This window comes from Alnus glutinosa, chromosome 3 (genome assembly GCF_958979055.1).
Source record: "Alnus glutinosa chromosome 3, dhAlnGlut1.1, whole genome shotgun sequence".
NCBI lineage: Eukaryota > Viridiplantae > Streptophyta > Magnoliopsida > Fagales > Betulaceae > Alnus > Alnus glutinosa.
In genome coordinates this window covers 32,828,309-32,856,168 of record NC_084888.1, presented here as the reverse complement: position 1 = coordinate 32,856,168, position 27,860 = coordinate 32,828,309, and the positions used below count along the sequence as shown (strand labels likewise).

General features: G+C 33.5%; 2 protein-coding genes and 1 pseudogene across 2 annotated transcripts; all 3 read left to right on the top strand.

The window, feature by feature from the left end:
- Positions 1-1,434: 1,434 nt before the first annotated feature.
- Positions 1,435-9,257, top strand: LOC133864806 (serine carboxypeptidase-like 28). The gene is made up of 9 exons (XM_062301223.1): positions 1,435-1,901; positions 2,103-2,198; positions 2,706-2,798; positions 2,889-2,974; positions 4,750-5,010; positions 5,935-6,062; positions 6,999-7,094; positions 7,729-7,837; positions 8,917-9,257. The coding sequence occupies exons 1-9, from the start codon at positions 1,499-1,501 to the stop codon at positions 9,064-9,066; spliced, it is 1,422 nt and encodes a 473-aa protein (XP_062157207.1). The 5' UTR covers positions 1,435-1,498; the 3' UTR covers positions 9,067-9,257.
- A 5,976-nt stretch (positions 9,258-15,233) lies between these two features.
- On the top strand, positions 15,234-18,179 carry LOC133863837 (tetraspanin-6). Its single transcript, XM_062299955.1, has 3 exons — positions 15,234-15,895; positions 16,941-17,257; positions 17,920-18,179. The coding sequence occupies exons 1-3, from the start codon at positions 15,398-15,400 to the stop codon at positions 17,957-17,959; spliced, it is 855 nt and encodes a 284-aa protein (XP_062155939.1). The 5' UTR covers positions 15,234-15,397; the 3' UTR covers positions 17,960-18,179.
- Positions 18,180-22,139: 3,960 nt separating this feature from the next.
- LOC133863836 (MLO-like protein 12) lies at positions 22,140-27,614 on the top strand (annotated as a pseudogene).
- Positions 27,615-27,860: the final 246 nt, after the last annotated feature.

Genomic DNA, 27,860 nt, shown 5'->3' with positions numbered 1-27,860 from the left:
CTGTGTTTCCCCTTCAAATGCCACTTCCGGCAATGCCTGCATCAGAAAAGACTGCTTTTTTCGCAATTATGAAAGCCCCCAATTAGCAATCACACACCGACAAAAAAATATGATGCATGCCCATGAAATTATTGTTCCACTGAAATGGCAATAATAGATTTTTTTAATTATTTTTTATTTTTATTTTTTTATAAAAATAAGAAGCATTAATAGATTTGATTATAACTAGTATGGGAATGTGGCAGGCATACAAAATAGGACAAAGTTTTCTTTAAATTGAGTTAGAGAAATTTCTTAGATTTGATTATAACTTGTATTGGAATGTGACATGCATATAAAATAAGAAAAAGTTTTTCTTTAAATTTGGTTAAAACTTAGAAGAGTTTCTTTAAATTCAGTTTATTAAACTGACATGTGTCTGTTTTCAAAACAAAAATATTAATAAACAACTCAAAACACACAAAATAATAATAATTAATTATATGCATTTTAAACGTATATTTCCAACTCGGAGAATAATGCAGTTGATTGATCCAAAGTGACCAAGGCATCGAGTGAGGTGAAAGCAAAGGCCAGGAACATTAAAATAGCAACCTTATGCGATCTGAATCTGAAAATGTAAATCTGTTTATTTTAATGAGATTACACATGCATGAAATTTAAGTCTAAAACTAAACAACCATTTTCTTCTAAACAAAGACTATCATTGAATAGAAAAAGCCTTACAAGCTGCAAAGCTTTTAGGTTGTATCTGTTTTAATCGGACAAAGTTAGATTGTATCTTTCCGAGTAATGCTAGAAATTACATTTCTATTTTATAATTATCTCATAATGTTGACGTAGCAGTTCTAACTAACTTTTAGATAAATCTTTGTTTTAAAAAAATTTAATGGATTAGTTGAGACTGCCACATAACTACATAAGTATTGTGAGATAATTGTGGAATAAAAATGTGATTTCTAGTATTACTTTTTATTTAATACAGTCTATAAACTGACATATGTGCAAGCAGACAGAAATCTCCTACAAACCGAATTTCTTGCAAACGAACTTTTAAAAGTGACATGTATCCCTTGCATATGAGAAGCACATGCTTTTTTAATAGCACGTGATTCTTACATGCTTTTTTAATAGCTTAAAGATCATGTATGCGTTGCTTTTATAAGCTGCAGGTTTGTATGAGTTTCATACGAACCAGTTTGTATGAAATTTTTACACATGACATTTTTTTAAAAAGAAAAATATTGTTTAGAAGACTGCTATACAATTAGGATGATGTATCAGTGAAAGTCGGTACTCGATTTTCTTTTTTGACAAGCTCTTGTTGATAGAAAGGCTGCTAATTTTCACCGTCAGTTTATCCCACTTGCATCTCAGTCCGCCCTAGCACTACTCTTTAAAAAATGCACAACTTTGTGCTCATGGGAGACCAACTCGCACTATACCTTTGTATAACTTCTGAACCTTATCCAAGAGAAGTTAGAGTGAAGAGCCGCTCATGGGAGACCAACACAAAAAAAGTGGTTCCTTCTCTCTGCAGCTTTGTGTTTTGGGTTTTGCTTGTGTGTTGCTGTCTTCAGCGGCGGTGGCGGCGGCTGATGATCAGCTTAAAGAGCAGGAGAGGGACAGGATCATCAAGCTGCCCGGGCAGCCAGCAAACGTGAACTTTTCTCAATATTCTGGCTACATTCCCGTGGACCCACAAGCAGGCCGGGCTCTGTTTTACTGGTTGATAGAGGCCCCCGCTAACAGAGGCCCCTCATCAAGGCCGCTCGTTTTGTGGCTCAATGGTGGGCCAGGGTGCTCCTCTGTGGCCTACGGAGCCTCCGAGGAGGTGGGGCCCTTCCGGGTAAGGCCGGACGGCAAGACTCTTTCTTTGAGCCCGTATGCTTGGAATGCAGGTACAGTGTACTGAAGTAGTGATTAATCTTTGTGTGATTGGGTACTGTTGACCGTCTGAGATTGTTGATGGACGGTACTGATTCATCAACGAGGCTGTCATTCAAGTATAGTAGGACTAGGACCCATTACTTCATGGGTTTCCTCTTGTACATCCAGAGAATATTATTAGTGTATAAACTGTGGAACTTTACTTTATGCAGAGGCGAATTTGCTTTTCCTTGATTCACCAGCAGGTGTAGGATTTTCCTACACAAATACTTCGGAAGATATATACACTGTTGGCGACCAAAGGACAGGTCTTTTTTATGTTTTTTTTTAACCCAATTTTGTTGCAGGATTGAGATCGGGTGGAATGAGGCTATCTAATTTTGTTGCAAGAGTGAGCAGCCTCAAGTGAGAGAGAGAGTACCCGAGCCCCTGTTAAGAATTTCTAAGCACTTGTCCAAACGGAATAAAACCCGAGTGCCATCTCACATGGGGCTCCTCGTTATACCCGATCTCATCCTTATGTCAAATGTTCACAAATCTAATTTTGTTGGAGGATTCAGATCGGGTAGTGCAATGAGATCATCTATCGAATTTTGTTGCAGGAATGAGCAGCCTCAAGTGAGAGAGCACCCCGAGTCCTTGTTGGGACTGTCTAAGCACCTGTCCAAACAAAATAAGATCCGAGTGCCATCTCACATGAGGCTGCTCATTGCACGTCGTTGTTATACCCGATCCCCATCCTTATCCTTTGTTGCAGATGTCAAATGTTCACTGATCTATGCTATCTAACTTTTACATTGCATCTGAAAGTGCAGCAAAAGATGCCTACACATTTCTGGTTAAATGGTTTCAGAGATTCTCTCAGTACAAGCACAGGCCATTCTACATTGCTGGAGAAAGCTATGCAGGTTCCTTAGGAAACACATTTTTTTATGACTTGATATGTGAATCTTTTGGGAATTATAGAGTGCTTGCGTTAACTTTACATCTTTGTTCAGGTCATTACATTCCTGAGCTTTCTCAAATTATAGTCCGGGGAAACAAGGGAATCAAGAATCCTGTCATTAATTTCAAAGGCTTCTTGGTAAGTTATCCATGAAAAGTAATCTACTCTCTATTTTAAGAAAATAGTAATTCATGCTTTCTACTTACCCATCTTTATATTAGTTTTTCAATTTTGTCCTTAGCTTTCTATTTGAAAGTGGAAAAGTACATTATCTCAATTGTAATTATGCAAAAGCAACAACTTTTTTTTTTTTTAATATATTTTTTTTATAAAGAAATTAAATAAATAGAATCTTTGACTTTTAATCATTCAATTTTTTTTTTTGTAATTACCTTTTCCCCCATGAACTACCAAAAAATACGCGATGCCACCATGAACTACCAATTCGACCAAAATAGAGCATTCAACTACCAAAGACAACTATTTCCACCCTTCCGTCAGTTAGAGGGGTTAAAATAAACAATCAACGGGTCATGTGCCGTTTTACATTGGGACATGTTGGAAGATAGTGGTAGTTCATGAGGGGGAAAAGAAGAAGATCGTGGTAGTTCATGGGGGAAAAGAGGAAGAAAATTAGGGTAAAACGGCGTGTGACGGTCACGTGACCATTTGACCGTTTATTTTAACCCCTTTGACTGACGGACGGGGGAAAATGGTTGTTTTTGGTAATTGAATACTTTATTTTGGTCGAATTGGTAGTTCATGGGGGCATCGCACAATTTTTGGTAGTTCATGGGGGGAAAAGATAATTACCCTTTTTTTTTTCATTGAGTTTTAGATGCAACACATTTTATTTAGACTATTCATTTCAAATGAACAACTCAAATTATGACAACAAAAACAAAGAAAAAAGAAAAAGAAAAAAGAGAAGTGACTTGAGTGATTCTTGGGGTGGTCGAATCACCCAAAACTGGCAATTTGAGGTGGTCGAACTACCTTCTTTGCTTAAGAGCACTAGCAGCAATTTCTCTAAATCTCATTACCTTCCAAACATATAGGGAAAGCTCCTGAAAAACTCATTGAATCAGGTTCCGTTGTTATTCCCTAAACTAAAGAAACACCAAGGGAACCAAAAGTTGTACCTTACATCTAGAGAAGCAAAAATGGTTTCCTTAACATTATTTTAATATAAAAAACTTTATATTTCCTCTCTCATTCCTCTAGCATTAATTTGATATAATATTTAAATGATTTCTCTTTCATCTCTCTTTCTCTTAGCATTTAATTTAAAGAATATTTAAATGGTATAAATAAATGATAAAAAAAAAAATTATTGTGAAATGCATTTAAATAAGGAAGTAAACAATTGTTTAATTTTCTAAATTGAGGAAAAGTTAAAGAGAAGTTATTGCTAGTACCCTAAAAAGATTGTTCGGCTACCTTAAACCGGCCATTTCTTAACATTATTTTAATATTAAAAAACTTTATATTTCCTCTCTCATTCCTCTAGCATTAATTTGAAATAATATTTAAATGATTTCTCCTTCATCTCTCTTTCTCTTAGCATTTAATTTAAAGAATATTTAAATGGTATAAATAAATGATAAAAAAAAAAGAAGTTATTGTGAAATGCATTTAAATAAGGAAGCAAACAATTGTTTAATTTTCTAAATTGAGGAAAAGTTAAAAAGAAGTTGTTGCTAGTGCCCTAAAAAGATTGTTCGGCCACCTTAAACCGGCCATAATAGGATGATTCGGTCACCCCAACAACAATTCCTTCCTTTCCTTTTTTTTTTTTTTTTTTTTTTTGTTTTTTTTTTGTTTTGAGAAAAAGGGGGATTATTCTTGTGGGAAGGACTAATTAAGGAGGGAGTATCAGATTCTTTTTAAGATTTCTGATAAATTTGGTGCAGTTGGGGAATCCACTTATTGATGATTATTATGATAATATTGGGACGCACGAGTATTGGTGGAACCACGGGCTGATATCTGATGCCACGTACGAAGCGCTAAACAAGTCGTGCCGAGACGACACGTTTTTATTCCCGCGCGATGAATGTAACGCTGCTCTTTCTCAAGCCATCTCGGAGTTTGGAAACATCAATCCCTATTCCATTTACACCAAGCCCTGCTATGACGACGGTGGTTCAACCCATAATGTCAAGCTTCCACTGGTGAGCTACATCTTGGCCTTCTCTCCCATGGATTAGTATCCCACGTAATTATTGTGAATTAGTTATGCTGGTTTACGTGCAGTTTAACGGTTTAGATTTAATTTTACACTTAATTTGATCATTTCTCATAATTTTTTTTTAAAAAATTAAATCTCAACCGTTAAACCGCTTATGCTGTTCGCTTTTTTTTTTAATTTTTTTTTTAATTTTTATGGCATTTAATTCAAATCCATAGAGTTCAAATGTTTAAATAAATTTTACGTTGTTCGGACAACTAGATCTCATATAAACTTTAATTCTCACAATAGTTAATTGCTGTGAATTCTTTTTGCTATGGATTCCCAAGTCTACGTGTTAATATGAATCAGAATCCTCTAAGATTATTTTTTCGAATTTGAGAGGATTTGGACAGGTGATTGTGAAAAACTGTTTATGAGACTCACCTGACCGAATAAGTGATTGGGTAGCCTAATTTTTATTTGATCAAGTGGGTCTCACAAGGGGTCTCTCATAATCACCTGCTCAAATTCTCTCAAATTCAGGCAAATAATTTGAGAGAATCTTAATCCGAAATTGAGCTTTCTTCCAATTCTTTATAATTGCATGGCCTATAATTTAAAATGAACGGTATGAATTTTGGAATATGGACCCATAACAATTAATTGTCTAAATTGCTAGTACAATAGAGTTTATATGAGATCCGTTTGTCTAAATAAATTTTGGACTGTTCGATCACTTACTCGGAGAAATAGGTTTCGTATGAGTTCTTCCACATTAATAGTTGATTCCTGATCCATGAATTTAGCAATGTAAGTATTTTTGTTTTTAAATTAAATGGAAGTAAAGTAAGTGAAGGTGTGGGTGACCATCCCTTGAGCTCATGCTTAGTTGCTTACGATGTGAAACATTTATGTGAATGATCAGCCATGGACATTTAGAGGGAGAGATGATTGTGTCGTGATGTACACAAAAAAATACATGAATAGCACAAGCGTGCAATTGGCTTTTCATGTCAACCTTTCTCGGGCTCCTCATCCTTGGCTAACTTGCAGGTATGCTTTTTACATTCATACCACTTTAGTTTTCATTTAAATATATGGTCGGTTGTTTTTAAGATTTTAAAACGTGTGGTTTAAAAATATATTTAATTAAGCGTTTGAAAAAAATTAAAATCGTACATTTTTAAAAAAGTATTTTCTTGTCTATGACGTTATTTTTTTTAAAAACCCATTACCAAATGATACCCTTTTTTATTTATTTATTTTTATTTTTTGCGATTTTATTTTATTTTATTTTTTTAAAAAAACTCATTTTTAGCTTGTGAATCATAAAGCCAAACGGATTTATAGTGTCATATCATTTAAAATTTTAAATGATGTGGCAACATATACATCGTTATATTTGTAAAATCTAATCTAGGCCAGGAACACGAACAAGATCGCCCGAGGAATTTGCTTGCATGATAGTTATAATTCAATGCAATGCCAAATGATTAAGTGTTCATATAATTTAATGTTAAACCATCATTTATCCTAAAAGTTTAAGTTGAGAATTTACGAGTAGTTCGGTGATAAACACCTACATTCACTGCTAAAGAAGTTCCTGAAAGACTACGTCTTGCTTTTATTTTTTGATGATCAATTACAATACAAATGATTCATATTTATAAGAAAACTGTGATGAAGTAGAGAGAATGATTCATATTTACAATACAAATGATTCATATTTACAATACAAATGATTCATATTTATAAGAAAACTGTGATGAAGTAGAGAGAATGCAAAATGATAGGCGGAGAGCATATCAAATTGTATTTGACTGTACAATCAAATCTAATTATCGTAAAGATACGAGAAAATTACAATCAAATATTAAAATCAATTATTAGATTCAAATATGATAATACATTTTAACGTGTTAGTAGTGCATATATATTATATATATATATATATATATTACATTTGTTGGTAAAGGGTTGAATTTGCAGTTATGCAGTAAGGAATAATTGGACAGATTCTCCAAAATCCATGCTTCCAATCTTTAAAGAACTTATAGCAGCTGGTATCAGAATATGGGTCTACAGGTAATTAAATTTCATTCACAAGATGATGCTTCTTATCAAAAACTGCCTGATTTTAACGAGAATATAGACAAAGCATCTGCATAATTTCAAGTCAATTCATTTCAGAATTTTCCATGTACACTTTTTAAAAGCTCCCAAAAATGATTAATATTTTTAAGGAGAACCCATTTATAACTTTCGAGCTTTCACCCATTTTGAAAGAAGACACTTAAACTTTAAAACGTCTCAATTTAGGGTATTCAATTTTCAGAGAGTTTCAATCTCAGTCTTCCGTTAGAATTTTCCGTTAAATCCTGTCAAAAATTTTAAAATACCTTTTTTTTTTTTTTCAAAAAATAAACACAGGAATATTTTAAGAATTTTGTTATGGTTTAACGAAAAATTTTAACGGAGGATTGAGATTGAAATTTTCTGAAAAATAAATACTCCTAAATTGAGACGTTTTAAAATATATATATATATATATATATATATATATATATATATATATATATATATATATATATATATATATATATATATATATAATTTCTTTAAAAAAAAAGACAAAAATTTAAAAATTATAAACGAAGTTTTCCATATTTTTATATATATTTGATCAGACGCTCACCATTTTGCTACTAAAAACGTACAGTGGTGACACCGATGCCATTTTGCCACTAACGGCAACTCGATATTCCATCAAAGCTCTGCGGCTCAAGACCGTCACCAACTGGTACGCTTGGTACGACAACCATCAACAGGTTCGCCATTACATTTTCTCAAATCCATTTTTTATTAAATTCATCTATGTTTAAAACGCATGTCACAACCACGTATACATGTCCAAAAATCCATTTTGGACATATCACTTTAGGAAAAACTTTATTTATAATCTCAAATATTTTTTTACTTTTAAAATAAGATATTTAAACTTTAAAATGTGTTAATTTAAGTTATCAATTTTTTAAATTTTTTAAATTTCAACAATCTGTTAGAATTTTCCATTAAATCTTGTCAAAATTTTCAAAAATACCTTTTTTTTTTTTTTTTTTTTTTAAGGAAAAAAAATTGCAAGGATTTAGGTGTTGATTAAAGTTTAACTAAATTTGCAAAGATACTCATGCCTGCATTTTTGAAATTTTTTTTTTATAATATATATATATATATATATTTTTTTTTTAAAAAAATAAAACATAAGAGTATTTTGGAAATTTTGATAAGATTTAACAGAAATTTCTAACGGATAGTTGAAATTGGAAAAATTTGAAAGATGGATACCTTAAATTGACATGTTTTAACGTTTGGGTACCTTATTTCAAAAGTGATAAAAGATCAGAGATTATAAGTGAAGTTTTTCCGATCAGTTTAATAGACTAGGTTGAAAGAATTTTTTCAAATTTAATCTATTAGATTGATATTTGTATAAAATGCATGTGACAATCACGTATATCTGTCCAAAATGCATGTCAGAATCACATATATTTTGGACAGATCAGTTTAATAGACTGAGTTGAAAGAATTTTCTCAAATCCAATCTATTAGATTGATATATGTATAAAATGCATATGAAAATCACATATATCTGTCCAAAATGCAAGTCAGAATCGTGTATATTTTGGACAGATTAGTTTAATAGACTGAGTTACAAGAATTTTCACAAATTCAATTTATATATATGTCTAAAATGCATGCGAAAATCACATATATTTTAGACAAAAATTAGATTGAATTGATTTTTTTTTTTTTTAGACTCAGTTTATTGGAAAATTTTATCCGTAAACTCTTAAGTGATTACAAGCTAATGATTATTTTTCTGGGATTTTGGCATTGGGTGACTTAGGTTGGAGGGTGGAGCCAAGTATACAAGGGTCTGACCTATGCGACGGTGAGGGGAGCAGGGCATGAAGTTCCAATGAGTCAGCCCCGGCTCGCACTAATACTGTTCACTCATTTTCTGAAAAACATGCCCCTCCCGGCCTCATCATTTTAAGCAATTTTCCTCTTTGTTTTACTCATTTGCATGGACTTTTATTATGTACCCACACCCACTTCATTGATTCAACCAAATATGCCAAGAGACCCATAATCTGAATCACACATTTTCGATTCTAAAGATTGTTTTCAGTTTTAAACTTCTTTGAAATTAAGAGTCCGTTTGGCTCGCCGGAAAGTGTAGTTTGATAGCGTACTTTTAAAAAGATTGTGGTTTGAAAATGTTTAACATGCAAGACAGTCCTGCCTCCCTCCGGCTAGCTTGACCGCCTTGCCTTCACAATTGACGAAATGTGTTGCCTTTCTCCCATAAGAAGCCAAGAAGGTGTACTTTTAAAAGCATATAATTTTAAAAGTTAAAACGTAATTTAACTCAACTAATTAACTACATTGTTAAAAATTACATTTTTTTAAATCGTATATTTTTAAATTGTTATTTTTTTAAAATCTCACGTAGAGAAAGGGAACATGGCAATGTCTATTAATGTCCTTTTTTTTTTTTTCTTCAGTTTTTAATGTGGTCAATTTAAGACTTTTGCTTACAAAAAAAATTAAATCTAAGACCCCTCATTGATTTCTTACATAAATAATATAAATAATATAAAAAAAAAATACTATTATGCCATTCCTATTAAAATATTAACAAAAGGGTGGCTCAGATGTTAAATTGGTGAAATTAAAAATTGAGGCATAAACATAAAATCCAAAAAATAAAGGAGGATTTTTCATCGTTGTTTAATCACCTTTTATCAATTAAAAACAAAAGATCTCAGAAAGAGAAAGCTGAATTCCAAAAACCTTCGAGACAATACTGTTTGATGGAAGAAAACAACAGAGAGTAGAGAAAGAAGACGTTAATATATTTACGTAAAAGAAATAATTATTGGCTTTCACTGGCCACAAAACTTTAAAGAAAGATGTAGGGCTTGTTTGGGTATGCGATTTTTTTTTAAAAAAAAACTATTCTACTATTTTTTGTTATATTCAAAATTAAAAATATTGAGAAAATTTATTTTTTGAAATTATGTTTGAATGGTTTAAAGAATATGAAACAAAATTGAAAAAATTAGATAAAACTTGAATAGAATTTGAATTTAAAAAACCTATAAAAATATGTTTTTAAAAATTATTAAAAATAAAATACTTCACAAACATGCTCGTAAACTTCTGAAAACAGTTTATTGAAGACCGAAGACAACCTTATCGCCTTCACAAATTACAAAACCTATACCAGCCAAAATACTTCATTCTAGCCTCTTTTCCCCGTCTTCCTTTCTGAGAGAAAAAACCAAAAAGCCTCCCCCTTTACAGAGATTGGTTAGCCTGGGAGAGAGGCAAGGCCTCCCTCCTCCCGACTGTGTTTTTTGTCCTCTCAGTCTTTAAGACTGTAGAGTTTTGTTCCCCTCGGTTGAACCGATGGTGGTTGTTTCTTCCCCTAGCTCTTTGGGCTATGGTGGATTTGTTGTCTTGTTTCTTTCTTGTTTTTCTTTCCGTTTTGGCAGGATGACTCTTCTTAAGAAGTCTAAGGTGGGGTGTGGCCGGCTTTAGTGTCGTCGACGATGTGTTTTGGCTGGACTTTCTTGGTTTTTTCTTCGGATTTTTGAAGCCAGATCTATGCACGTCCGTCGACTTCTGGTGGACACGCGCCACCCAGCTGTGTTCCCTGCCGTATTCCGCCCTTGATGCTGGAAGCTTCGGTCGTGTCGGTATTCGGAGCTCAACATGTGGCCCCCACGCGCCAGGCGCCTTTGCTCTTTGACTGCATGTATAGGCCACGCTCCGCTTTTTCAGGCCGTACTTGGCGGCGCCTGGGTTCCACGGCGTCGAATCTACTGTTGGGTGCGTCCGGATGCGGTGCGTGTCCTACACGCGCCGTCACTCTGGTGAAGCTGCTTCCTTGCCCACTGCCGGCGACTTTTTAGGGTTTTCTGCCTTTGTGTTGTATATTCTCATGTTTCTATGTACAGTTTGCTTATGTGTGACTCAAATTTTATTAGAATTTTTATTGTAAGGGGGCTTATTTGTAATTCTAGTGAGATTTAGGATTCTGCTTAGGCAGCTGTTTTTAAGCCAGATCCTTCTGGCTTAGAGTGTGAGGGGGCTGTCCCTCATTTCTCATCTTGTATGTCTTCGGGCTTTTTAGTATCAATGTTTAGCACATGCTAAGCCGTTAAAAAAAAAAAAAAAAAGGGTTTTGGTAATGCCACTCTAACCAGCAATATAATAAACTTTTATTAAGAAAAAATGTTCAGTGGTTTTTATCTTTTACTCATACGTTGTCCATTTCTGTATAAAAAATATGTAAATTTACCATTAAATTTATTGGATCACATGTGGGTTCTATAAATTCAATGGTAAATTTGCAAAGATAAATGTTTGGTATTTATTTTTTGTTAAACTCCATATAAGAGATGTGCAAATACTGATTTTGTTTAATTGTTAATGCATTTTGGAGGATTTTTTTTTTTTTTTTTTTTTTTTTTGTTTTTTGAAAAAGTGCTTTAAAGATAAAAATAATTTTAAATATTTTGTGTTTTAAGTTGTTGGTTAATATTTTTATTTTGAAAATGAAACAAAGCCACTCTTTTTATAAAGTGCATTACAAATTCTTTTCGTAAGGGCGATGTCTTGTTTCCAATGGCAACAATGTCATCTTAAAATTTTAAAAAATAACTTGTACAACCTTTTAATCTTTGAAAGACCATAATTTGGTCTCTTATCACAATTTTAGGTAATTTTTGGATATCGACATTGGTAGAATATTTAAATAATTAAATTCAACATTTTCTATAATACGATGCAAAGCTTCTTTTGCAAGCCTATGAGGCTCCACGCTTGTTTATCTTTTGACATGATTAATTTGCTATGCTTGTAAACTTTTCGCGATAACTCTTGCTTTTGCAAGCAATTGACTATATCTACTCTAATTCATTCCTTTCGTTTTTAGTAGGGTTCCCAAAATAGGTTATCGTGTTGGGTTCAGACTGACTCGGTTGACCCGCTAGCCCATTTAGGCAAATCCAACTTGACACGATTAGCCAAACGGGTTGAGACACAAAATTTGAACACGACACATTTATAAGTCATAAACGGGTTAATAGGTCATAGCGTGTTATAAACTGGTTGACGTGTCATAATCGTGTATAGACCCGCGGGTTGACCCGTTTATAAACATGTCATAAACGGCTCAATATGTTTATGGCCCGAACCTGTTTAGCCTAAACCCAAACCATATAACTTAGTGTCGGGTTTACGGATCGTGTCAAAAATTGCCAATTCTAGTTTTTAGTTCCAGCATATTGGAGAGCATCGTCGTCTATCACAACCTTCTGCAATCCCAAGTTTACAAAATGGCTTTTCTCATGATAAAATTAGCTAACACCTGAAAAATATATGTATCTCTTTTAACTATTTTTGTGTGGAATAGTATCTAATGGTGTATATGAAGTCGATGTTGGCATGTCTTTTAAAAATTTAAATAATATGAAATCATGTATACCATTAGATGCATCAACTTTAAATCCTGACTATAAAATAGATAGTATCCATTTCATTTGAAATATAGAAGATCCTATTCCTTTAAGTGTATGCTTACACTCTCCGTCAACAAATGAGTCTCAATATGTAAAATATTTTACTTGAAATGAGTGTAAACTCTGAGCTCAGTTTGAACTCAAAACTTTTACTTTGATATCCTATTAAATCACTACTTGTCAAAAAAAATTAAACCGATAAGAAATCGGGAATTTAATCACATACTTCAATATTCTAACACATATGTTTCTTAAGGAGGAAAATGAATAAGAAAAAAAGTATAGAAAAGAAGAGCAAAGAAAATGAATAAAAAAAAAAAAAAAATGAGTGCTTTGCACTTAACATAATCTAGACAGATTCAATCATTACTAACCACTTGCTAATTATTTTGTGATTATTTTGTGATGAGATACGATATGTCCCAAATCATGATATAATTATTGGCACAATTATTAATTTTTTTTTAATAAAACAAAAAATTACAAAATCATGTAAATGGGTTGGGATATGTTTTTGTATTTTTTGTATTTAATTTTTTTTTTTCAAAAAATTTCATAAAAAAGGAGTCAATAATTGTCTTTTGAGTGGCAAAATATCATTTATCTTTTGTGATTGACGAATTAAATGGTGGAATTAAACATAGTGGAATCTTTTTTCCATAAAAAAAAAAAAATAAATAAAAAAAATAGCAGGGTGTAGTGGAGCCGTAATGGAATCAAACCAAGGACATTAAACAAAGACTGTGAGTGGATAGGAAAGAAACAGTGCATTATTTATATTCCATGCCCACCCGAGGATAGCCTACGCCTCAAAAGGAAGTCCACAACTGGGGCCCATGGCCCAGAAGCAACTCACTGAGTCACTGAACCGCAATTTGCGTAATTACTAAAACGCCTATTATAATATTATTCGTTGCTTTCCTTGGGGCTGTGGAGAACGAATTGATGCCCCTTTCATAACCTGAATTCTTACGTGTTGTTTGGTAACTCTTCCATGGCTATCTTAAACTGAATCAAATATTATTCTTCAATTCGTTGCTTGCACCTAAGGCTATCTTAAACTGAATCAATATTATTTCTCAACATAAAGGAACAAACAAAAAAAAAAAAATTCTACGCTTGGAGAGTAGCAGCTCACTGTTTTTATTTTTATTATTTTTTTTTAAATTATTATTATCTAAATTTGCATCCTGATCGACTTGTCAAAATAACTTTTGGCTAATCGAGTGTGAATGCTCTTAAATATCAGATTGTTTAAATTTTACAAAAATTTGGACAGTTTAAAAGAGGGGGTCAAGTGTAAGAGTATTCACAATGGACTTTTCATAATTTCTCTAAATTTAACTCTCAAAATCTATTTTAAGGGTTTTAGTTACTCATTTTTTTTAAACTATCAAACAACAAACTCTTTAAATGTTTATCTACTTTAAATAAATACTATTTTTTAATCGTTCATTATAACTCTTATATAATGGAGCAATTTTTTATTTATTAGAAAAAAGGAGAACAGGCACGGTTTGCAAAAAGTATTATTAAAAAAATTATAACATTGGCCTTTTGTTTCTTTAAATTTAAAGAGAAAATCTAACAAATTTTAAGTTTAACATTTGTTAAAGAGTATGTTATTTGAACATTTTTGTGATTTTTGTTAAAAATGTAGAAAAAAAACTAAATATGAAGAGTCCATTGTAAGTGCTCAAAGGTTCATGTGTTTGAAGAAAATAAACCTTGCAACTCTCATCTCTTTTTGGCTGTTCAAAATTTCACAAAAATTGGACAATCTTTGCTCAGATAAGAATAGGGTTCAATGAAACTTAGCGCATCTTTAACAGAATAGACAAATGGTTTATAATAGTCAAATTTGACTATTATGAGCCATTTTTAGTCTCCAGCAGAATGAGAAATGCTACATGTACTTAAACTTTTACAAAGTGAGCCTTACTAAGATGATGTGGAGCTTATTCATTGGTACCTGTAACATTTCTTTTTATTAATTGTTTTGATCATCTCAAATGAATAAGCTCCACATCAGTTAGTAATGCTTCATTTGTAAAAGTTTAAGTACATGTAGCATTTTTCCAGTAGAATAGACAAAAAATATATATATTTTTTCCTTCTAGTGTGGATAGTGAATAGACACTACAAAGAGTTTTTTTTTATTATTTTCTCTCCCCCTCACCTTCTTTCTCTTTTTCTCTCTCCCTATTTCTTTCACACTTTTTCCCGCACAAAATAATATTTAAATGCAAGTAGAGAGTATAATAGAGAATCGTAGATAAACGCTTTTTCCCCCTTACCTTCTCTCTTTTTCTCTCTCCCTATTTCTTTCACACTTTTTTCCACAAATGCAAGTAGAGGGTAAAATAGAGATTCTGTTGGAGAAAATATAAAAACATAGTAGCTAAAATAGAGAGTTGTATTTTTTCAATAGATAGTTTGGCTATTATTACTGGAGATGCTCTTAGTAAAAATAGTGAAATGCTAAGGATAATTTAGTCATTTTATAGCTAAAAAAAAAAAAAAAATTTCCTTAATGACTAAGAATTAAGTATAATTTAGTCTTATCTATAAAAAAAGAAAAAAAAGAAAGAAAGTATAATTTAGTCACTTTGGCACACCTCAAATAAAGTTTCTGAACCTAAAATACTGGGAAAGCAAATAGAGCAAAGTGGATAGACAATTTGAATTCTTTAGGCGTCAGGATCCATAACAAAGAAAGCAATGCCATCCGTTTAAAGAGAAAGAGAGCAACAAGAATAAAAAGAGGCAGAGGCAGAGGCAGAGGCAGAGGCAGAGATGGCGATGTATCGGTTTAGCAACACAGTGATCGGCTTCCTGAACCTTTTTACGCTCTTAGCGTCGATACCCATCATCGGGGGAGGCCTATGGATAGCAAGGAGCAGCACAACCTGCGAAAGTTTCCTCCAAACCCCACTTCTGGTGATAGGTTTTGTCGTCCTCATTATCTCCCTCGCCGGCTTCATTGGGGCGTGCTTTCATGTAGCATGGGCGCTGTGGGTTTACTTGGTGGTGATGCTGTTTATCATTGTAGCCCTCATCTCTTTCACTGTCTTCGGCTTCGTCGTCACCAGCCAAGGTGGCGGCGCTGAAGTTCCCGGCAGGGTTTATAAGGAGTACCGTCTGGAGGACTACTCGCCGTGGTTGAAGAACAGGATTAAGGATCCTCGTTACTGGATGAATATTAGAAGCTGTATATTGGGTTCTAAGGCTTGTGACAAGATTGCATCTTGGACACCTCTTGATTATTTGGAGAAGGACATGTCTCCGATACAGGTTTGTTCTTTTTTCTTCTGGTTTTTGTTCAAATTCGAAATAATTAAGGTTGTCTTATGGCTGTGTACGTGGTAGTTTTTTTTTTTTACCCCTTTGCTGGCCTGTCTGATAGAATCCTACATGGGTTTTGGGTGATCAATTTAATTACTTTATTAACAATTTTTTGTTTCATTTTTCCTCTCCAAAAAGAAGGAACTTTCTTCCTGGGATTGATCAAATTTTGTGAAATTCTTTGTCCACGACCACAAGAATCATCATAAGCTTACAAGACTTTTTACTAAAATTTGTAGAAAATATGCTCAAAGGCTATAACTTTGCTCTATTCAGATCTTTTATTTATTAGCTGATTACAGAGAATATTTGTAGGCCACGACTTAAGTCTTTCTTTTCATGTATCAACCCTTGTATTTCTAATTTCTCCCTCTTTGCTCCTTTTATTCGTTACTAACATATATATATATTTCCAATCTTCTTTATGTTTTTTGCCCAAAAGAAAGAACTTTCTTTTAGTTTTGCATCAATTTTCAAAGTTGATCTTGGAAAGGAGTAGTATCACAAAAATAGTCGCAATAAAGCAACATAAAAACCTTCTATATTCTCTCAAAAAAAAAAAAAAAAAACCCTTCTATATTCACTGCACGGTGAAAAATAATATATAAAAGAAATTATATTTTGCTACCAAAAGATAACTATTGACACAATTATTATTATTTTTTTCTTTTTATTTTATTTTTTTAAAAGAAAACACAAAATCAGACCTCAACTCATTTACATGGTTTTGTGATTTTTTGTTTAATAAAAAAAAAACCAATAATTATGTCATGGGGTGGCAACATATCACATCTCAATATATAATGCAAAATATAAAAATAGATATAAAAAATTATGTTGTTTAGTTTATAACCTAGGCCTACGGGATAAATTTCAAACGGAATACTCCGCCTAGTACTGTTACGTCAATCACAATCAAATTTAACTGTGTAACGGTTGATGTGTTAAGTGTCAAGTGAATTAGTTGTGACCATAGTCGTCGTTGTGTTTGCAGTCCGGTTGTTGTAAGCCACCAACATCATGCAATTACAACATGGCAACAACGACAGCCCAAGACCAGGATTGCTACAAGTGGAACAATGCGCCAAACTTGCTGTGCTACGAGTGCGATTCGTGCAAGGCAGGGGTGCTAGAGGACGTGAGGAGGGACTGGCACAAGCTCTCTGTTCTTAACATTGTCATGCTTGTGTTTCTCATTGGCATCTATTCGATTGGCTGCTGTGCTTTCCAGAACACTAAACGAGCCGAAACTAGTTACCCCTATGGTGAGAACCGGATGAGCAAAGTCAAACCCAGATGGGATTATCACTGGTGAGTCACACCCGCCCGTTTATTTATTTTCACGTCATCTCACTTGTATATCAATCTCATCTACTGATTAGCATTACTTCTAGTTACATGATTGAGATACTATATGTATCTCAACATCACATAGTGTTATTAGAGCAACGACACAGAGAAAGTGTTAACTACAGCTCCGTTATTCCTCCAAAAGAATTAATCAGAGTTGTGATCGAAGCTCTTTAGAATAACTTATAAAAGTTCAGTGTCTCACGTAATTCACTGCCCAATCTGATACTAACTTTATAGGGTGTCGCACTTGGTCCATTCCATCGTTATATTTACATGTTGTTTGGTCAGGTAAAAGAAAGAAAAGGTAAAGAAAATAAAGGGAAAGCATGCATTGACTGTATACAACTTCGAAGCTTTAGAAAAAAACAGAGTAATTTCAAAGTAAATTTTGGAGCTTTGACAGACCGACCAGTGGACACCTTGTCCCTTTTCTTTTCGCTTTCTTTTGTCATTTTTTGGAGTAGTCCCAAAGTCCAAGCAGGGCCTAGATGATCTGGTGGCCCTAAAACTTGGTCCATGGAATCTTCGAAGGCTTTCTTTCTCAAACCAGTTTTAGATATGGAGGCCCAGTTCTCTCTCTGTGTGCTCTAATTAAGAATGCTTTTGGTTTACTTTTGCAGGTGGAGATGGTGGCATGAAAAAAGAGAAATGCTTTATTAGCTGAAGGGTTTCTTTTATCTTCTCTCAGTATCTCTCACACGTTTGTGTTCTTGGATGCTGAGTAAAGATGAGGCAGTTCAGTTTATTTTCCAGTGTACGTAAGGGCTATGGGAGGTCTCAAAGCCTTCTTTTTACAGACTTGTTTTGCTGCTTTTTGTACAACGATGGACTTCACTTTATTTCAAATATCATTTATATATACCAGTGGCTTTTACTTTCACTTTAACAAAATTAGTCGCTTTCAATAGAATTTTTAGAAGCATTCTCCATACATTTCCAATCCTATCTTCTATTAAGATCAATACCGACACTAGAGTTAATTATTATAAGAAGGTGGTCCTGGACTAGGTGATTTTATTTTATTTTTAATTTTTCTTTATCGGGCCAGGGTTCATGTCTTTCTCTAAAATAGGGCTTTTGTCACATATTATTATGAGTTAGCAAAAGGGGTTAGCATGTTGGGTTCGGGTTAATTTGATTGGCCTGCCAACTTGTTTAGGACAATCCAAATCACAAGATTAGATAAACGGGTTGAGACATAAATTTCGAACACAACACATTTATAAGGATCATAAACGGGTTGACGCATTATAAATGGATTGACATGTCATAAACGGGTTGACCCGTTTGACCTATTTATAAATGCGTCATCAACCCATTTAGCCTAAACCCAAACTTTATAACTTTGTGTCATATTCGTGTCAAATTTGCGGGTCGTATAAAAAATTGCCGACCATAATCACATTATGAGTCCCATGCCTGGATGCTCTAATTTAGCATGCTACATATACTAATTAGCTATTAAAAAATGCATAAATTATCAGGAATTTGGATTGATCTAGTTTCAGTTCGAACTGAATTCGTTAGAAATAAATTATGGCTTTACAGCTGAGAGATTCAAACGGAATTCTTGTACTTCCGTTTCTTTTCTTCTTCTTCTTTGTTTTTTTTTTTTCGTAGATTGATTGAGCTCATTTTATACAATTATACATAAGACGCTTACTGCAATAATATTATCAATTATAAATTGGTAGAAACTTTCACTGATTCCTCTCAAACACTTTCATTTCACCCATTAGTATTTGGGAAATATTTGATCAACGAATTTACTTTCATGATTCATGGCAAATATCTCCTTTATTCATTATATCATCTTTAATATTAAAATCTAGGGAAAAATATAATTTTTTTTTTTTTTTCAGCTATCAATCATTTTCAATAAAGCCCCACAAAATGACAGACATTACACTTTAATAAATCAAACTATCATTTTGTGTCGAATAAGCCCTTTGTTAGCCTTGGTCGTTAGGTTGGATGGAAAAGCGATCATGTGTCAGTTTGAATCATTCTTCCTAAAATACCCATGTTTTCTTAAAAACTAAAATAAAAATAGAAACTAAGCAAACAAAATTGGAAAAAAGAAAAAGAAAAAGAAAAAAAGTAAACCCAAAGGGTGGCCGAACCAGCCCATAATGAGTGGATTAGCCACCCAAAATGAAGGAGGGGGTGGCCGAACCAGCCCCACATATTGTAACCGGGGATGGTTCGGCCACCCAAAAACCAAATTTGGGGTTAGAACATGTTTCTTAGTCTTTTTAGTAAGTACACTATTTTCGATCCGTTTAGGATTATGAATTCTTGCATAGGGTGCTTACAACTTATGTGAGAGTTTGCCTAGATGTTACCTATTCGGATAAGAGCCTGAACAACCTAAGCCACACTTGGTCAAGTAGGTGCCCGAGCAAGTTCTCACATAGAGCTGCCCTATTGATGTGCATTAGGGAAGTACTATAATAGGACAACCTGTTGCATACGATCCTCATCCGGAAGAAATTAAATAAATTTCTATTAGAGTAATGTTAAAAATAATAGTTTTTATTTCACAATGCTAATATGACACCCAACAAGTGGATTAATCCTTGTTTAAAAAAAAAAAAAAAAAAAAATTAAGGTTGCATTTGGACTACCACATTAACAATATTGTGAGATAAAAATATGGTATATAACAATATTTTTCTATCTATATTAATTTCTAGATACATGGGGGTATCTATTCTATTCTTTTGGAAAAAAAAACATCATACTATTCTTTTGTAAGTTTTATAATGTAACACCGGTTGCTTGTTTTAATTAGTTGACTTAAAAATTGAAAATTGGCCTCATCTGCGCCGTTAAATACATCACCTTTACATCATAACCATAAAATTCATTCATTTGAAATGGTCCTTATATTAATTAGGTCAACGGTTATCTTTTTAAGCCATGAAAAGAAAGAAGATTCTTCACAACGTACAAAACTAGTGCTGTCTATGGAAAATATCTAGATAACGTTTTGGGGAGACTTTGGACACTTGATGCGAAACATATTGTATCAGACAAAGACCTGTCAAATTATGGAATGGAAAAAAAGATTATACATAACAAAACTATTGCCGTCTGTCATTGATAACCTTTTCGACACTTGATTTGCACTATCTTGTCTAACACGATCGAAGACTCGGCAAATTATTATTAAAGAGAAATTATTATTATTATTTTTAAGTATTTTTCTCATCGATCTTCTCATTTTTAAAATTTGTGGAGCTCACGTACGTGAATTCCACACATGGGTAAAAAGTCTCTGGCCCGAGTACAAAATAATGACCGCATGTTATTTAAGGAAGTCGTGTTGTTAATAAGTACACGTGTAAGAATAAAAAAAATTGAGTTTTACGTTTAAAAAATATTATATTGTTAAATGAATAATATTAATTGGGTTCAAGTTTATAGTTTTAAACTTTTTGATTGAGTAGTATTATAAGGTGCTCTATTATAAATTATAATCTCACTGAAAGGCATCACAATTATCAGTACCCCTTTAGCGTTAAAAGAAGAAGAAGTAATATTTTGCTTATATATATATATATATATATATATATATATATATATATATATATATATATATATATATATATATATATGAGAAACCATCACTAATATTTGATAATACTTTTTTCTTCTATAATTCTTTTTGATTTTTTTTTAAAAAAAAAACAAAAAAAATTGTAATAAACAATCCAAAATACAAAATGCTCTAAAATAAACATATATACATACAAAATTAAATTGATTTCTCTATTATAAAAATGGGATCCCGGCATCTATATATATGACCATTTTCACTACTTTCTTTCAATGGAGATTTCGTTCTTCTCCCCTGTGCAAAATCCTTGTCACAAACTTATTTTTTTCTACTTAATTAGAATCCTTTATAAGAGAGTATCAATCTCTTAGAATACGTGCAAATTAATATACAACGATGAACTTCACTTTATTTCAAATATCATATATATACCAGCAGTAGCTTTTACTTTCACTTTACTGCCTTTTGACATTGGTGATGGTGTGGGTTTATTAATACATATAGCAGGGTTTAAGACTTATATGCAACTTGGTCTTCCTTTAATTTTATTCTATTTTTTTTGTTTAATAAATAAATTGTTGGTGTATGTGGTTATTACAAAGCATATACATATGTTGCTTAGTTATTTATTTACTTCATTTTTCTTTGAAGGGCTAAATCATCGAATATATCAGGTCACAAAATGGGCCACTTTCAATAGAATTTTTAGAAGCATTCTCCATACATTTTCAAATAGGGGCAGAGGCACCTTAGAACTGCCGCGGGGGTGGTGGGGGTTAACCATATAATGGCCTCAACAAAAATGAAATTCGACCCCCCAAAAATATTTTCTCTACTAGTAAAATTTAGATTACATAGTAGAATGGAAGACGAGTTTGTACGTAGCAGATCATTTGCTAGTTTACATTGAGAAATAAATTGCTAACGATTTCACTACAAAGATGATAATTGATGAATTTTATTCCATAAAAGACCGTCGTTGAGTACAATTTGAAGAAGATGCAAAGTTCTTTTTTTTTTTTTTGATTTTGATTTTTTTTGATTTTTTTTTTTACATGTCTATAGCAAACTAGAACACTTTTGTATTGGAAGAAAAATTATTTTTAAAGATAATTTTATTAACATGTAATTTTTGTATACAATTATGACTTATAATTTAGTATGAATTTAAGTTTAATACTTGTTTGCTTTTATTTTACACGCACACGGACAAATAAAGTGACTATATATATTTAAGTTCGGACCCCTTCAAATGGACGAGCGTTGGCCGCAAACATTAATTTCATTATTCTCCTCGAGAGCTTCCTCAACATATAAACACTCCGATCATGGCCATGGCCAAGGCCGAGAAGGAACGTACAATGGAGGAAACTTCAACGTGGGCAGTTGCGGCGGTGTGCTTCGTGTTGCTTGCCATTTCAATCTTCATTGAATATATTATTCACGCTATTGGAAAGGTAAGTATCGTAGTTTCATGGTGGCCGGTACTAACAATTTCTCTTTTGTACTCGTATTAATGTTTTCAATTGATTACTGAAATTCTTGCATCCTTTATATATATATATATATATATGCATGCAGTGGCTAAAAGACAAACAAAAGAGACCTCTTTACGAAGCGCTTGAAAAGATCAAAGATGGTATATATAAAGCTCACATGATGATCATCAGTAGCTTATTTCAGAAGATGGGTCAAGTCGATCTGTTCATAGCCTAACTTTTTTTTTTTTTTTTTTTGTGTTTGTTTTTTTGTCAGAGCTTATGCTGTTGGGATTCATATCCTTGCTCCTAACAGTTTTACAAGATCCCATTTCTGATATATGTATACTCAAGAGTGTTGGAGCCACTTGGCATCCCTGTAAAAATGTGAAGAGTGGGACAACTAAGAAAGATCCCAAAGATTCTGAGGATAGTACACATGGTCGGAAACTGCTCCAATTTTTGGATTCTAACTTCAGTGCCCGTCGAAGATTGGCAACAAAAGGAGACGACAAATGCACAGAAAAGGTAATTAAGCTCAATGATTTCTCTGTTTTTTTTTTTGGATTTAGTGGGATGAATTGTTTTGGGTTGCCTATTTTGCAGGGAAAAGTGGCCTTCATGTCTGCGTATGCGATTCACCAGCTCCATGTGTTCATCTTTGTGTTGGCCGTTTCTCATGTGCTGTTTTGCATACTCACTCTGGCTTTGGGCAGAATCAAGGTAGTTTTTTGACGTACACAATTGCAATCCCTGGCCTCTCTTTTTCTCTGGAGATGTATAAATTCTTCTTCGACTTGCAGATGAAAGGATGGAAGGTTTGGGAGAACGAAACAAGGACGCCTGAATATCGATACCAAACCGGTAACTCTCGACTTTCAAAGTTTAATTGGTTAGTCAATGCAGCAGCTAATTAAGATTAATTTGTTTCCTAACTTTGTGGGTTATACGTACATTTTGTAGTCAAAATACACATGGGCTTTTCAAAAATTTAAGACTAATTCTATTTAGTAGATTTATTTACAACGGCCAATAATTAAATAACGTGACAGAAAAAATCAGTCTTTAAATCGGCACTTGATTATTATTTTTAGAGTAATTTTAATAAATATTTGGAATTGTGTTGGAAAAATAGAGTTTTTAAAGTTAGAAAGTATTTTTTAGAAAAATCTTCATTTTTAAGCTTTTCCCCTAAATATGTTTAACCTTTTTTTTTTTTTTTTTTTTAAATGTTTTTTTAATGTTTTAAATTTTTTAAATTTTGATAGTGTGGTAAAAGAGAGAATGATTGATTTGATGCAGATCGCGAGAGGTTTAGGTTTGCAAGGGAAACATCATTTGGGAGAAGGCATTTGGACTACTGGAGCAAGTCAACGTTTTCTCTTTGGGTGGTCAGTATTGGGATTATAAGTTTTCAAATGAAATTTCATATCTCATCGATCGATCATGATTATGTGAGTTTACAATCATAATAAATAGACAAAACAATGCCATCATATTCTCCTTGAGGGAGACTCTTTATCGGCCATTCTTAGCCTCCAAAAACTTTATCTTACAAATAATTGGAGAATTATTCCTATTTCTAATACACTTCATCCCCTCATCTCCTTCCATAGCTGGACTACAACTAAGAATAATAAGAGCGCAAACTTTCGTGCTCACAACATAATTTATTAAGCCGCATGCTACGACTAATTCGACTAGTAACTTTCTCATAAATTTGTACCCCTTAATAGGTTTTCCCCTTGACCGTGGGAAAGATCCCTTCGGGATAACGTTAGCGGCTTTTTTTGTCGGGCTGTGTAATTTTTGTTTTGCTGTTTATATTGTTTGACTATCTCGTCAATTAAAAAAAAAAAAAAAACTTTAAAGATAGAAAAGCTTGTGTTTATTTTTCAATTTTGAAATTTAAGGGCATATATAAAAGGTTAGTTGTCGTACAATAGTTTGAAGGCCCTTTTCTCCTTCTTTTATCAGGTGTGTTTCTTCAGACAATTCTTCAGATCAGTTACCAAGGTTGATTACATTACACTGAGATATGGATTTATCATGGTACGTTTAAAGTTTAATCCAGTTACACAAAATGGCAGCTTTTTCTTTTCTTTTCTTTTTATTTTTTTACACTTATACTCGGTTTGTCTCGATTTAAAATTAATTCCGTCGTAAATATTTTCGCCAAAATCATTTTAAAAAAATATGATTTTCTCAAAAATATTTTTCAGCGTTTGGCTCGCATGAAAAAATTACGAAAAAAAGTTTGGCGACTGTTGCCGGATTCCAGCAACATCCAATGGCCGTTGCTGGATTCTGGCGAGCAAGTTTGGCCGGACTCCTCCGAATCCGGCCAGATTCGGCAGGATAAATGGCTGGATCCATCCAGATCCGGCCGAATCCGGTCAGATCTGGCTGGCTTCTGACCATGGCCGGATTCCAACTAGATTCCAGTCGGAATCTGGTCCGCTGACTCCGGCAACGGTGATCGGATGTTGCCAGATTTCGGCACCGGCTAGATTCCGACGACCGACTATTGTCGGATTCCGTCAATCGGATATTAAACTTGCGTGCAAGGACGAAGAGTTTAATTTAAACCGTAAATCTTTTTTAAAAAATTAAATAAGCTTTTACGGTCAAACTGAAAATGATTTTTGTTGATCATTATTTTCGCCATTTCTCAAACATCGTAAAATGCTAAAATTATTTTATGCCGAAACAAACGAAGCATTAGTCGGGAAAGGGATTCCAAATTCACATTGATAATTGGAGCTAGCTCCAATGTTACCTTACGTGACTTCAGGCACATTTGGCACACGACAATGAAACAACGTTTGATTTTCAAAAATACATCAAGAGATCACTCGAAGAAGATTTTAAATTCGTGGTCGGGATCAGGTTAGCTTCAAGGCGTTTGCTTCTTTGATTGATTTTCAGTTATCCTAAAATCCTAACCTTAATTACCCTCTAATAATGTGCAGTCCAGTCATATGGGGCTTTGCAGTGTTATCCCTACTGTCCAACGTACATGGTAAGCCAAATAGTACTTCGTTTTGGTTATCAAACTGTCAACAACTACTAGCAGTGCTCATTTTTTCTTGATACACGACCCCACCCACAAGAACCGTGTATCGGTTGAGTTTAAGACTCGAACAGCTAATCTCATATAATTAAATCAAACGAGTCGATCATTCGAGTTGATCCTCGCGGGCTAAGGGGTGTACGTTCATTCTCATTTTTGTGTCCAAATTTACGGTGGACTAAGAAATGTTTCCTTCTATGTGGGGACAGGATGGCGTTCTCATCTATGGCTACCATTTCTTCCATTGATTGTAAGCGACTGAATTGGCGGAAAACTTTGTTCTTTTTATCTGCTCTTAATTTGTACAATCTAAGCTTTTGGGTTGTTGGTTTAATGGAAAATCATGTGTTTTACAGGTACTGCTCTTGGTGGGGACAAAGCTAGCTACAAGTGAACATTACAAAAATGGGGCTAAGAATTCAAGAGAGAGCAGATGTGATTAAGGGTATGCCTGTGGTACAGCCAGGTGATGACCTCTTCTGGCTTGGACGCCCTCGATTCCTTCTCCTTCTCATTAACTTTGTTCTCTTTCAGGTATTTCTCACATACAATATCAACAAATTACGTATTAGTTTAATTATCTGGATTAATTCTAATATCAGCATTTTGCATAATTTTTTCATGACTTTAATTGCAGAATGCATTTCAACTGGCCTTCCTTGCGTGGAGTGTGGTAAGCCCTTCACTTCTACATAATTTTTCCATCAATTCACAAAGTACTTAAGCATGTCTGTAGCGTTTGACCCTGCAATTTCACAAGTCAAAAAATTCGTTTTGCATTTTGAAATTGCTATTTTCTTAAACCGTCCGCATGTTTTGCTATTGTTAGTTTGCCTAAATGTGGAGGAAGAACATGATTGGGTTTGTTTGAACCATTTTAGAATTTAGAATTGAGCCACAGGAGAACCTTATGCTGTGAGCTTTCGATCCCTAACTTTGCTGTCATATTTTTTTCATCTCTTTCAGTTTGAATTTGGCAAAAATTCTTGCTTCCATGAGCGCAGTGAATATATCTTCATCAGACTCTCAATGGGGTGAGTTTTTATCATAAATCCACATGCATGGAATTCCGTATAGTGGTGCCATTGTTAAGATGTTAACTGGATGATTAAGGTTAAGTGATTTGATTTTCTTAAGTTTAAGAATTTCTAATGCTAAACGACATATTGCCACTTTCTTCAGAGTCATCATACAAGTTCTATGCAGTTATGTGACTTTCCCGCTCTATGCTCTAGTGACTCAGGTGAGAAATGATAAACACATCTTTTTCTTGACTTAATTTCTCGATAAATATATATAGTATTAGATTTATAGGTAATATGGTGACCCTTGTTGCCGGGCAGAATTAAGATTGGTCTGACGGTCGTGTGAGATAGCGACAGAAGTTAAAAATTGAAAACTGAAAAATGAAACTTATGAATAGAGAAAATAACGATTAGGGAAGAGAGAAAGACAATACTCGTCCCAAAAAAACAAACAGAGAAAAATTCTGAAGACTGAAATATTATTGATACTAAAAAACTTAATTTCAAAATAATACAGGCCTAATTGATTTTAATTATAAATTAAAGGCTAAGTTCGAGTACTTTCAAAGCAAAATACTTGAAAAAGAAAGAAATAAATAAAAATACAAAAAAATAACATCAATTTGATTAAGACTAATTATATTGATCTTTGGACTGATTAATTTGACAGATGGGGACTTCCATGAAACCCACCATTTTCAATGATCGAGTGGCGACAGCATTAAGAAGCTGGCATGGCACGGCGAGAAAGAAATCTAAGCATAGCCATCATCATTCAGAGACAAATTCACCATTTTCAAGTATGCCACCCAGTCCCACGCACGGCAGGACGTCCCCAGTTCACCTCTTGCATAACTATCAGCGCAGCAGCCTCCGCAGCTTGCACACATCTCCGATCAGACAGTCCAATGTTGATCAGAATATGCATGAAATCAACGTTAGTCCATCGGATTTCTCTTTTCGCAGAGATGATCAATAAGCCAATCGACATTTGTGCCACGTCAGCTGAAAATGTTAATTAGAAGAACGGTAAAAGAATGTTAAATATCATTCCTCTTTTGTCATCCAAGCTTTGCATTGCTTTTAAAAAATTAAGTGGCTGATGGCCGGCCTATAAGAACACAAAATTTATGGAAGATTTGAAAATAAGAAAGAGAGACAGAGAATTAAGGTGGTTCGACCTATGACTTATGTCTATACGTCAAAGTTTTTTCTTGACTACATCTTTTCTGATTCATTAGACTATATACAAGACTCTATTTATAGATAAATAGTCTGAACGTTACAAGTCTCTTTTATTTCAATATTAACAACAATAGAGTAGGGCCCTATGAGTTAAGTTAAGTTCATATACCTGCAATCGCCCACAAACTACATGTATAGGTTAAGTTCGGCTTCGAACACAAGACCTCGAGGTATAATA

Coding starts and splice junctions, on each gene's coding strand:
- LOC133864806 (XM_062301223.1), top strand. CDS start 1,499: ATGGGAGACCAACACAAAAAAAGTGGTTCCTTCTCTCTGCAGCTTTGT. Junction 6,063..6,998: donor CATCCTTGGCTAACTTGCAG/GTATGCTTTTTA, acceptor TTGAATTTGCAG/TTATGCAGTAAGGAATAATT. Junction 7,095..7,728: donor ATCAGAATATGGGTCTACAG/GTAATTAAATTT, acceptor AAAAACGTACAG/TGGTGACACCGATGCCATTT.
- LOC133863837 (XM_062299955.1), top strand. CDS start 15,398: ATGGCGATGTATCGGTTTAGCAACACAGTGATCGGCTTCCTGAACCTT. Junction 15,896..16,940: donor AGGACATGTCTCCGATACAG/GTTTGTTCTTTT, acceptor TTGTGTTTGCAG/TCCGGTTGTTGTAAGCCACC. Junction 17,258..17,919: donor CCCAGATGGGATTATCACTG/GTGAGTCACACC, acceptor TTACTTTTGCAG/GTGGAGATGGTGGCATGAAA.